This window comes from Vombatus ursinus, unplaced genomic scaffold (genome assembly GCF_900497805.2).
Source record: "Vombatus ursinus unplaced genomic scaffold, bare-nosed wombat genome assembly UNPS02014807.1, whole genome shotgun sequence".
In the NCBI taxonomy this organism is placed as follows: domain Eukaryota; kingdom Metazoa; phylum Chordata; class Mammalia; order Diprotodontia; family Vombatidae; genus Vombatus; species Vombatus ursinus.
This window is the reverse complement of record NW_020954585.1, coordinates 18,818,665-18,831,977: the sequence shown is the minus strand read 5'-3', so window position 1 is coordinate 18,831,977 and position 13,313 is coordinate 18,818,665. Positions and strand designations below refer to the sequence as shown.

The window sequence follows — 13,313 nt, the reverse complement described above, 5'->3', positions numbered from 1 at the left end:
TTTAGAGTTATTTTAAAATATTTTTAAAAAAAACAATATTTTTAGGCTTTCAGTTCTTTAACAGCTATTATCAACACTTAGCTTCTAGATTCCAGGCAAGAATCCCATTCCTGGTTCTGCCAGTTATTCACCTTGACACTTAAGACATATTACTTCTCTGTTTCCTTATTTAGAACGTGGCACTAATAATTTGTAAGCTCTAACCTACTAGTCATTGGGATGTACCAAGAATCAGCAGGTAAGCACTATCAATAAGAATAAAAATCAGATTTTGATTGGGCCCTAAATTACTTCCTGATAGTAATTCAATCACCATATTTCACTTGTTTACCTGTTTAGGTCCTTGTCCTGAATAACTGTCTTGTAAGAGAAGTTTTTATGCACTCAAAAAGACCCAAGCCTGGAATGCACTTGGTTTCCCTCAACTCCATCTGACAGTGTCTTTCTCTTTTTTAAAAGGTCAGATCTGGTGCAGTGGAATCTTTCCTGATTCCCTTTGGTAAAAATATTCTCTCCCTTCTCATGTTATACTAGAGCATTTTGTATGGACTTCTCTTTTCCCTAGTACACTCTGCCTGTTAGTATGTTTGCCTGGGTACCTGTCCTATCTTTTCCTAGTAGACTATAAGCTCTCATGAAGGCCAACTCAATGATTGGTGAGTCCATGCCTGGAATCTATCAAGAGAAATCCTGTCTTTCTCGCTAACTCTCCATTACTGGCTTATTCTGCAACCTGGCCCACCTTCACACCAGCCACCTGACCCCTTATGGACCTAACTTAACTCATTCTTCAGTGATAAGCACCCTCCTGCCACACCATAACTGCCCAATACCAATAATCCCCAACTGTTATGTACAAATCCCATTCCCCTTTACCTGCTGCCTATTTCCTTGTTCCCATTCCCCTTAACCTCACCTCCCCAATGTCCCGCTGAAGATCTATCTACCTGCATAGGCCAAGATAATATAATAAATACAAACTAAAGAACTGAAGTACTACCTCAAACCCATCAGATCGGCAATATTGACAAAAAAGGAAAATAGCAAGTACTGGAGGGGCTATAGGAAGACAAGTATATTAATGCATTATTGATGGAGTTGTGAACTGGTCTAGCCATTCTACAAAGAAAATTAGGAATTATGCTCCAATTATGCTCCAAAAAGCTATTAAACTGTACATACCCTTTGACCCAGCAATACTCCTATTAGGTTGATACTCTAAAGAGAGCAAAGAAGGAGGTAAAGGATCCATATGCATAAAATTATTTAAAGTCACTCTTTTTGTGATGGCAAAGAAGTAAAAACTGAAGGGGTGCCCAACATTTGGGGAATGGATGAACAAGTTAGTATATATAAATATGATTGAATATTGTTGTGTTGTAAGAAAGGGTGAAGGGAATGATTTCAGAGAAACCTGGCAAGACATATGAAATAATGCAGAGTGAAGTGAGGTGAAAAAAAATTATAAAATAGCAATATTGTAAAGACAAACACTGTTGAAAGAGCTAGGAACTGATCAATGAAGGATTTATGATAGAGAGGTAGTAGACTCAGTGCTGATTGAGACATGGTAGGGGGTTTTTGGACATGGTCAGTATTGGAATTTCTTTTGCTTGACTATACATGTTTGTAATAGGAGTTTTGTTTAGTTTGCTTTCTCAGTTGGGGGAAGGAGGAGAGAATGAAGATCTTTAGAAAAAAATTGAATTTTAAAAATTAATTTTTAAAAATATTTACTGGGGGAAATATTTATTGGAATGCCTGTTTCATAAGTACCAAAGTTGCTTTCTTCTTAAATCTTTTCCTTTCTCACTCCTTCCATTTTATTGTACTCCTAGAGATCTGTTTCCTTTTTGATAACACAGCTTCTCTGGTGACCCTTTCTAGAACTGGTTGCACTTTCACTCATACCCCACACCACTCACTAGTTGTGGTGGGGGGGGGCGGGAAGGGGGTTTGAAATACTCCTTCATCCCTGTTGCCACTCCTCGATTCTTCCTCTACCACCATATTCTTTGAGGTTCATTCAATCCATATTTATTACTCAAACAAGATTGTGGTAGCTATTATACCAACCTCCAGGATAGTCTCCTTTCTTCCTCATTGAGTTTAATGCCTAATTCAGTCTTTCTCTCCTCCTCAACTACTGCCCTCATACTAGGGGCCTTCAGCATACATATTGATACTTCCCTAAATATCTTAACCTCCTGCTTTCTCAACTTATTCATTTCCCATGACCTGTTCTTCCACCCTACCTCAGTTACACAGAGATGGTCATACCCTTGATCTTGCCTATAGTGGTCTACTTCCACGTTCAATAACTCTGAAATTCCCTCAGAAAAGATCATAGTCTGTTATCATGCTATCTTTTCCACTGTCTTACAATCTCTAACCCTGTTCTTTGTCCTCACCATGACCTCTGCCCCTTAGTTCTTTTCCAAGTCATTATTCCTTCATGGGCTATACTCTCTTCCATTCCCCATCTCGACCCCTGCTTAACCAATTCAACTTGATATTATCCTTGTCTCTCCAGTGCCTGCCTCCTTATCCTGTCACCAATCTTGCTCTGCCAAACCCAAACTTGTATCATTCTCATCCACAGATTCCTTTGATGCTATTCACACATTATTGAATGAAGCTAGTGAAAAAATTAGTTTTAAGATAGGAACTATTTTTGCCTTTCTTTGTATCCATAGTGCATGACACATAGTAGGTAGTTAATAAATGCTTTTTAACATGGTGACTTGAGGGCAGGGAATGTTTTTCTTCCTGTGCTTAGGATAAGGTTTTGTACATAGCTGGGACTTAGGAAATATTTATTGAATTCAATTGACATGAGTTCAGTGCCTCACATATATTACTCACTGATCCCCACTACTTTTTGGTAAGTAGTTCAATTCAGCCAACAAATCTCTCTTAAAGCTTTTGACAAAATACAATACCCATTCTTTATTAAAAACACTAGAAAACATATGAGTAAATGGAGCTTTCCTTAAAATGACAAGTAGTATCTCTCTAAAACCATCAGCAAGCATTATCTATAATGGGGATAAGCTAGAAGCCTTTCTAATAAGATCAGGGTGAAGCAAGAATGCCATTATCACCACTGCTATTCATTATTATTCTCAAAATGCTAGCTATAACAATAAGAAGAGGAAAAGAAATTGAAGGAATTAGAATAGGCAATGAGGAAAAAAAAACTATCATTCTTTGCAGATGATTTGATGATATACTTAGAGAATCAACTAAAAAACTAGTTGAAATAATACTTTCAACAAAGCTATAGGATATAAAATAAACCCACATAAATCATTAGCATTTCTATACATTACCAACAAAATCCAATAGAGATAGAAAAAGAAATTCCATTTAAAATAACTTGGGAGTCTACCTGCCAAGACAAACCCAGAAACTGGGTTGTATATGACCACAATTAGAAAACACTTCACACAAATAAAGTCAAATCTAAACAACTGGAGATATATTAATTGTTCATGGGTAGGCCAAACCAATATAATAAAGATAAGAATTCTACCTAAATTAATTTACTTATTCAGTGCCACACCAATCAAATTACCAAAAAATTGTTTTATAGAGCTAGAAAAAAATAATAACAAACTACATCTGGAAGAACAAAAGTTTAAGAATTTCAAGGGAATTATTTTTATCATTACATCAAAGTCAACTTATACCCACCCCCTTTTTGTAGACCCCTTTAAAATGATGTAATAACAATATAGTCCTCAAGAGTTACAAGTGTCATCTTCCCTTGTAGGGATGTAAACAGTTTGCCCTTATTAATAACATGGTTTTTTTTTTCTGTCCTATTTACCTTTTTAGGTCTCTCTTGAGTCTTGTATTTGAAGATCAAATTTTCGGTTGAGGTCTGGTCTTTTTATCAGGAAGGTTTGGAAGTCCCTTATTTCATTGAATGTCCATCTCCTCCCCTGAAAGATCATGCTCATTTTCTCTGGGTAGTTGATCCTTGGTTGTAATCCAGGCTCCTTTGCCTTACGGAATATTGTACTCCACACCCTACGATCTTTTAATGTAGAAGCTACAAGGTCCTGTGTAATCCTGACTATGGTTCCATGGCATTTAAATTGTTTCTTTTTGGCTACTTGCAGTATTTTCTCTTTGAGCTGGCAATTTTGGATTTTGGCTACTATATTCCTTGGTGTTTTCAATTTGAGATCTATTTTAGGAGGTGATTGGTGGATTCTTTCTATGGCTATTTTATCCTCTGGTTCTAGGACTTCAGGGCCGTTTTTCTTGGTGATTTCTCGAAAGATGCTGCCCAGGCTCTTTTTTTTCATTGTGATTTTGAAGTAGACCAATAATTTTTAAATTGTCTCTTCTGGATCTATTTTCCAGGTCAGTTGTTTTACCAATGAGATATTTTATGTTTTCATCTATTTTTCATTCTTTTGTTTCTATTTGACTGATTCTTGCTCTCTCATAGAGTCATTAGCTTCCATTTGCCCAATTCTAATTTTTAACAAATTGTTTTCTTCTATTAGATTTTGTACCTTCTTTTCCATTTGGCCCATTTTATTTTTTAAGGAGTTCTTCTCCTCAGTGAGTTTTTGTGTCTCCTTTTCTGTTTGGCCAATTCTGCTTTTTAAGGAGTTGTTTTCTTCAGTGTACTTTTTTCCATTTGGCCAATTGTATTTTTAAGGACTTGTTTTCTACAGTTAATTTTTTTGTCCTTCCTTTTCCAAGCTATTGACTGTGTCTTGCATACCTCTCATTTCTTTTCCCAATTTTTTTTCTACCTCTCTTATTTGACTTCTTGAGCTCTTCCAAGAAGGCTTTTTGGGCTTCAGACTAGTTCATAATCCCTTTTGAGGTTCCAGATGTGGGTTTGTTGACAGTGTTGTCCTCTTCAGAATTTCTGCCTTGATCTTCACTGTTCCCATAACAAGAATCTATAGTATGTTTCTTTTTGCTCATGGTGTTTGCTTATTTCCTGGCCTTTAAAAAAAATGAGCTCTCCTGCTGGAGACGAGAGGGCACTGACCCAAGCTTCTTGTGTTGGGAGCCTGGGGCTTAGTCACTAACTTTGTGTTCTGGGGCCTCAACTGCTGGCAGTTGGGGGCTGTAGGATTCTGGCAGGTTACCTGGTGTTGGGCTGGAATCAGCAACACTGGAACTCTAGGGGTAGGATTGGGTAGTCTGGCCCCTGGAGGTTGCCTGCTCCCCCAGGCCTTTCCCTTCTTTTGCTTTCTTTGGCTCCTTTCAGATGGATGTTTCGCTGCTGTGGGTTGTTTCCCTGCCTGGGGCCCTTGGAGCACTTCCCAGAGTTTTGCTGAGGCATGTGGTGATTTTATGAGCTGGTTTCCACTGGTTCCTCTGCCTGTACTGAGGCACTTGGGGGTCCTGGTATTGCACAAACAAAATTAATGTAGCAAAATTAGAAGGAAGTCAGCAAACTGGAGGAAAAATTTACAGCAAGTTTCTCTGATAGAGGCCTTGTTTCTAAAATATATAAAGAACTATTTAAAAATTTATAAGAATATGAATCATTCTGCAGTTGCTAAATGGTCAGAGGATATGAGCAGGCACTTTTCAGAAGAAGAAATCAAAGTTATCAAAAGTCACATGAAATAATGCTCTAAATCATTATTGATTGGAGAAATGCAAATTAAAACTCTGGGGTACCACCTCACACCTATCAGGATGGCTAATATCACAAAAAATGACAAATGTTGGAGGGATTATGGTAAAATAGGGACAGTAATACATTGTTGTTGGAGTTTTGAACTGATCTAGTAATTCTGGAGAGCAATTTGGAACTATACTCCTAGAGCTATAAACCTGTGCATACCCTTTGACTCATCCACTGCATACTGGTCCATTGCCAGTCATCTTGAATTTTGTCCTTCCACTGGACTTTGATGACTCAGGAAGAGATAGTGAGGATGAGGACTTTGCACAACTGTGCTTCACTTAAATCCAATTCATGCACAAGTCAAGACATCACCGTGATGTCATTGGTCCTCTTCAAAAAGGGATGAACGACAAGCTTAAAGAGATCAAAGAAATAGAAGGGTCTATGTATACTAAAGTATTTCTAGAGTTCTTTTTGTGATGGCAAAGAATTATAAATTGAAGGGATGCCCATCAATTGGGGAATGATTGAACAAATTGTGGTATTTGATTGTGGTGGCATATTATTGCAGTATTACAAATGATGAGCATGATGCTGGAAAGACTTACATGAAAGGATGCAAAGTGAAATGAGCAGAACCAGGAGAACTTTGTACACAGTAACAGCAACATTGTGCAATGATCAACTATCATAGACTTAGCTATTCTCAGCAATACAATGATGCAAGACAATTCCGAAGGACTTATGATGAAATATACAATCCGACTCTAGAGAAAGAACTGATGGAGTCTAAATGCATACTTTAAAATTTTTATTTATTATTCTTGTTTTTGTTTTTGGTCTGCATTATTTTTTTTGCAACATGGCTAATATGAAAATGTTTTGCATGACTGCACTGTATAATCTAGGAGGCAGCTAGATGGCTAGTGAATAGAGCGCTGGGCTTGGAGTTAGGAAGACCTGAATTCAAATCCAGCCTCAGACACTTACTGTTTATGTGACCCTGGGCAAGTAGCTTGACCTCTGTTTGCCTTAATCCACTGGAGAAGGAAATGGCAAACCACTCCAGTATCTTTGCCAAGAAAACGCCATGGACAGTATGGTCCATGGAGTCACAAAGTGTTGGATACAACTAAACACCACCATCACCACCACCACATGTATATTCTGTATAAAATCACTTGCTTTCTCAAGGATGGGGAAGGGAAGGTAGGTATGGAAAGAATGTGGAACTCAAAATTTTAAAAAAAGAATGTTAAAAATTTTTGTTTGCATGTAATTAAGAAAAAAATAGAAATTAAATGTTAAAAAAAAATCTCTTAAAAAGTTATCACTCTGCTATGTGTCCTCTACTATGCTTACCATTGTAGGAGATATAAAAGAACATGTCTAGTTTCTACTCTCAAGGAATTTATAGTCTAATTATTGAGATGACTAAGATATACAAATAATTAGGCAACAATAAAATATTAAACATTATGTATTTTAAACTATAAATGTAAGGAAATTTCACAGAACACAGAGATTAGTGTGGTCTGCAATAGATAAGAAAGGCTCTATGGAGGAAATCAAGGGCTTGGATTAGTGCTTTCTGATTTAGAATATTTTTTTAAAAATTTACCATATAACTTTTTCCTGTTTTTGTTTTAGTCAGAAAATCAGGAGCTTGTTGGTGATCTCATTAAGGTGAAAAGTTTTTTTTTTCTTCACAGAAGTGCTTTTAAAGACTATCTAATTATTTTTTTTTAAATTATACTTGTCTTCATAAATTGATGATGATAATGGTTTCATTCTGAATGAAATAGGCTGTTGGGCTAAGGAAAATAATGAAACACCTTAAAATTTTTATTTGTAGTGGTTCTTGCAAAATTGCCTTCTTTAACTGGTTGGGTTGGAACACTGAAAAAGTGATTGTGTGGCTCTACAGGGTGCTCCTTATCAGTTATTTATAGCTGCTAGTAAAGCTTTATCAAAAATGAATGTAGCTTCAGGATAATTTATCGATGGACATGTTTATGGGTCTGCTTTGTTTGTTCTGCAGGATTTTCTTCATATGCTGCTGGAAGATATTTCAGAAGAAAAACGGTAAGTAGAAATGAGGGTGGGGATGGGAGCAGCTAGAATTAACTTCTTAATCAGACAGGGTCATTCTAGGCTTATCCACTCACTTCTGTCCTTTGCCTTATGATTAGATGTGGCAGAAATGCTAGGCAATGCTGTTATAGCTGTGAATTCCAGAATGTCACAATTTCCAAATAATTAAAATGATAAATGGCCTAATGGGCCACACAAAGAGGCAGGTTGCAACCTCTTACCAAGAATGACATGGGTGCAAGATACAGCATGAAAGATATCATTGAAGATAAGTATGACTGGAAAAGGAGGTAAGCCAGTCCTTTAGTTAAAAATGAGAGATAAAAGTTGGACAGCCACAGTGGCAAGTTGGTACCTCTAAGATACTAAAAGAACATGAAGGTTTCAGCCATATTGTTTAGATCATCTATGAAGGTTTAATGAACACAAATCACACAAAGCAAGAAAGTAGGGGGTGGGGAAGGTATCAAGGTATATAGCAGGGTAACACTGCTTTAGTGTTTTGTAACCTATTTTACCTGTGGTTGTATTTTATTTTATTTTAATGTTGCATAATATTTTCTTTTTCCCCAATTACATGTTAAAACATTTTTTAACATTTTTTAAAGTTCTGAGTTCCGAATTCTATACTCCCTTCCCCCCATCCTGAGACAATAAGCAATCATTGCAATATGATATAGGTTATACATGCGCAATCATGTAAAACATTTCCATATTAGTCATTTTGTACAAGAAGACTTGAATAAAAAAAAGAATGAATGAATGAAAGAAAGTGAAAAATAGCATGCTTCACTCAGTATTCAGACAATATTTTTTTCCTCTGGAGGCAGATAGCATGTTTCATCATGAATCCTTTTGGTTTGTCTTGGATTTGCTGAATATTGCTGAAAATAGCTAAGTCATTCACAGTTCATCATCATACAGTATTGCTGTTACTGTGTACAATGTTCTCCTGGTTCTGCTCACTTCACTCAGCATTAGTTCATGTTAAATCTTTCTAGGTTTTTCTGAAATCATCCTGCTTGTCATATTTCTTATAGCACAATAATATTCCATTGCAATCATATACCACAGCTTGTTCAACCATTCCCAAATTAATGGGTATCCCCTTGATTTCCAATTCTTAGCCATATGGTTGTATTTTATATGGAAGGGATCTTATATTATCTTTACTATTTTCCACTTGGGGAAAATCAAGGAATCAGTGGATAGAACACTCAGCATGCAGTCGGGAAGACCTGAGTTCAAATCCAGCCTTTTAATAGCTATTTGACCCCAGGCAACTCATTTAGCCACTATCTGCCTCAGTGTAAAATGGAGATAATAATATCACCTTTCTCCCAAGATAGTTGTGAGGATCAAATGAGATAATATTTGTAAAGCACTGAACGCAATACCTGCCTTTTCTTCCTTCCTTCCTTCCCTCCTTCTTTCCTTCCTTCCTTCCTTTCTTCCTTCCTTCCTTCTTTCCTTCCTTCCTTCCTTCCTTCCTCAATAGGCAATAAACAGGGTGAAAGTCAAGGAGTACAGGGGACCACTTACCCTACATGCCTCTAGTTTGGTGATATAAATCCGCTTATTGCATTCACCTTCTCCCCCTTGCACATACTTCAACTCAAGGATTATAGGACTGTAGAAATTTGTTTTCACTTTTCAGAAGGAAAAACAATCCAAGTGAAATTATATTAGACATAGAAATCAAGATGTGCAGTGTTTAAATAAACCCCTAGGAGAAAAAATAATGCCTAGGCAGTTTTTATTCTGGAACTGGTCAAAGTGAAACTTTATTGGGTTCCGTCAAGCTGACTGGGCTGGAAATGAAAACTGCTCCAAGAAATTGCCACAGTTCTTGGGCTGTAAGGATCATTAAATGGAAAGAAGTGTGCTTTTCTCTCTACCATAATTTTTTTTCTGCAAAAGAGCTTTTTAAGGATAAAGGGCATTCTTGAAAACTACAAAATTATTGCTGTGAATGCCTGCCATCTAGTTTAAGTGCCATTTGTGGGAAGGTGTTCTTTACTGATATCTCTCATTTCCCTCATCAAAATCAGCACTACATTTCAAACAACAGACAATTTAACCCTGTTCTTCAGATCGCTTAAGTTATAACCCAAAGGGCAGTATATAGCCTACTGCTTGGAGGCCAGTCTTTTCTATTGTTTAGAACCTGACAGCAAATGAAAATATCAGAGATGAGTCCTACCTAAAGAAAAGAGGATCCAGAAATACAAACCCCTGGACAGAAGTTCTTAACCTGGGATCCATGAGCTTGTCTTTTGATAATTATCTTTAAATAAAATTGGTTTCTTTTTAAGTCCTATCTATTTCATTTTATGCATTTAAAAACATGATTCTGCGAAGGCGCACCCATAGGCTTCACCAATCTGCCAAAGGGGTCTGCAATATATACACAAAAAAGATTAAGAACTCCTGATTAAGTAGAAACAGTTTCATTCTTATCAACTACTTATAAGATGGCAGAGAAGGATAGGAAATGTAGAAGTAGTTTAATAACATTGATCTGCCCAACTTAGCTCCTTTTTGCCTGAGGAGTAACAGTACATATCACTATATCTCTCAAAGTTCTCCTTTTGCACAGTTCTAATTGTTAGGAAGTTTTTCCATCCCTTTCTTAGATCTTCCACCCATTGCTGTTACTTGTGCCCTCAGGGGCCAAGCAGAACATGTCTGATCCTCCACATGGCGGTCCTTCACATATTTGAAAATAGCTGTTACATTTACCCAAGTAGAGAGGCAGATTGAGTCTGGAAGACCTGAGTTCAAGTTTGGCCTCAGACGCTTAATAGCTGAACAAATTACTTACCCTCTGTGCTCCTTAAAACAACTCCTAGAGTTGTTGTGAGGGCCAAATGAGATAATATTTGTAAAGTGCTTAGGACAGTGCCTGGTATATAGTAGGTGCTTAATAAATGCTTATTTCCTTACTTCACAAAACTTCTCTCTTCCAAGATAAACATTCCAATCCTCATATATGTCATGGTTTCTAGCCTCCTTTATATTTACAATTTACAGTTTTACATCTCCCTCCATCTTCCTCTGGATAAACTCTTGTCTGATAATGTGCCTAAAATGGGGGATCCAGAATTGAATGCCGCATGACTCAGGATACAGAAGCCCTATAACAACCAAACTGCTAGTAGCAAAACTTTTGTTTCCTAATGTTAAAAGGAGGAAACTCTGACATATCAAATTTTTCTTTGAGTTGAAATGTAAGAATGAATTTATCTTTCTTCCTCCCAACCCAAAGCTGAAGCTGTGCTTTTTTAAAAAATGTGTACTAGATTGCCAAATGCACTAAAGGGTTCTTTCCTAGATGAATAACAGATCAAATCAATATCCAGACAGATACCTGAGTTTTAATGTAACTATTTCAATCATAGATAATCCAAATTTGGCTTCTTTCAAGGAGGTTTGTGTTAAATTGTCCTTGAAGCCTTCACTAAACATTCCCCCCATCCTTTACCCCACTCTCCAGGTGATGGCATTGTTTCTCTGCTCAAATTTTCCTAAAGTACATTCTCAGAGTGTCTTTTGCCCCTGTAACATCCTATGTGATACATTACAAATTGTATTCACATATACTATTGTAAGCTCCTTGAGGGTAAGGGTTGTGCCATTTTTCATATTTTAATTCAATAAACTTGGTATCATTATCAAACTTTGCTCATAGTCAGGGGTGAATTCAGTTGAATTATTAGAGCTATGCTGCAATAGACAAGAAAAAGGAGATGAATGAAAAGATGTAATGATCACTTAACAGTTAAATGATGACATTTTTTTCCTGTGTATTGAGCTTATTTCTAATCCTTTTTACTTAAAAAAATTCCAATGGCATTCTAGTTTCAGTAATAACAAGTAATTTTCCTAATGTAGGTGGCAAAAATAATATTTAAAACAAGACAGGCTAGTTCATCTCCCTGGAACTAATACAAGCAGTTCATTCAGATAAATTGTTTTGTTTCTAGTTTTCCATTTCACCCTCTTAATGTTGAAGGAAATTACATTTCATGAAAAAACTGATATGGACCTTGGCTATGCCTTAGCTTTTTCAGGAGGCTGCTATAAAAAAAAAAAAAGTGCAGCTTTCTCTGCACTCATACACCCTTCTGGAATGTCCAGGGGCAGGATTTCAGATTTACAGTGGTTGATTTTCAAAGTTGGTATGTGGTTTGCTGTTTGCCTAATGCCAAACTCATATCAGGTGTGAAGGGTATTAGTGATACCAAGCACAACAATTTAACTGCAAGGGTTTGTTTTTTTATTTCATACCTGAACCAGATCTGATTCTTGATCCACTAATAGAATAGGTCCATTGCCCCAGAAACTGTTGCCAAAAAAGTACAGAGTGGATGCATTTTCTAGAGCAGAGGTATATTGGCATGTGTTTAACAATAATTTCTCTGGGGAAAAACATGTACACAGAAATCTTCTCTTGCAAGCCTGTTTGAGCTAGATCCATCACACTCCTGCCCTGGAGAATCTCTTGTCTCCATGAGAAGACTTACTGTTGATCAGAGTTCTGAAGCGGCACCCAGGTCTCTTTTTCTGTTACAGTTGTTTATTTAGGAGGCAGCATGACACAGGACTTGGAGTCTGAAGACATAAGTTTGAAACCAGTAGCCATGTGATGCTAATCAAGTCATTTTACTTTCTTGAGCCCTACTTTTCTCATATGCGCAATGGGAGTAGTCATATTTGCACCATGGTAGTAGTTATACTTGTACAAAACAAAGTTAGCGTAAGTAAAACACTTTATAAGCCTTAAAGCACTGTGTAAGTGAAAACTATGTTTGTTTATTTATTTGTTTGTTTTTTCAAGAAAAAAATTTGAGACTTTCAAGACTCAAATACAACACTTTCCACTGAGATAGTAAAGTGTCAATTCAGTATTGGGAGGTTTTCTTTTTCATTCTTAACATATAGTCCCTTATTGCCAAAGATGTTTATAGGAAGTGTAGTTTTTCCAAGCTCGAAGGAAGGACTTAATGATCATGGTGGGTCCAAGGGAACCAGTGGCCACCTGATTGCAAGAGAAGAGTTAAGTTGACCAGAACTGAATATAATCAAGAGCAGTTTCAGCTTTGTCTGGCTCACTGACCCATCTACTGAGAAATCTGCCTGAACAGAATTTTCTATGGCATTGGAAATTGGTGAATTTATCGCCTCTCCACTTCATTCCTGCCTGCCTCATAGTTATCTGGCAAACTAGAATCCCTTACCCTCAGTAGTTTCCTTCTCTTTTAAAATTTTGCTTATTTGATGTTTGTGCTTTTAAAATGAGTTTTGTCTCCTTATAAAGTAAGCTGATTTTTATTGTATTCTGAGCTAGTGTTTGCTATAGATTAGTGGACCACATTTTGGAGAAGGATAAAGGGTACCCTTGGACCAATAGCCTTAGAATTATCCCTAAGCCTAGACTGAAGTGCTCTTTTGAGGGACACAAAGAGGAGTTTTAAGATCAAAATGTATTCTGTGAGTATTAGTTTTTTGTGGGACTTGCTGCTGCTAAGCTGTTTTGGCTTTTCAAGACTCTGCCCTTCCCTAAGAAAGAAGAATTAAGAAGCAGGAGTCAATGACTGCTGGGCTC

General features: G+C 36.9%; 1 protein-coding gene across 8 annotated transcripts in view; it reads left to right on the top strand.

The window, feature by feature from the left end:
- The window catches only part of AOPEP (aminopeptidase O (putative)), a 568,440-nt gene that overhangs the window by 376,914 nt on the left and 178,213 nt on the right, over positions 1-13,313 (top strand). For all 8 annotated transcript variants that reach the window (XR_003570208.1, XM_027874398.1, XM_027874399.1 and 5 more), the window contains one exon: positions 7,653-7,696. Coding sequence is in view for 7 of the 8 variants with exons in the window: in XM_027874398.1 (XP_027730199.1) it covers positions 7,653-7,696 (44 nt within the window). In the remaining variant the exon portion in view is untranslated. The remainder of the gene's footprint in view (positions 1-7,652; positions 7,697-13,313) is intronic.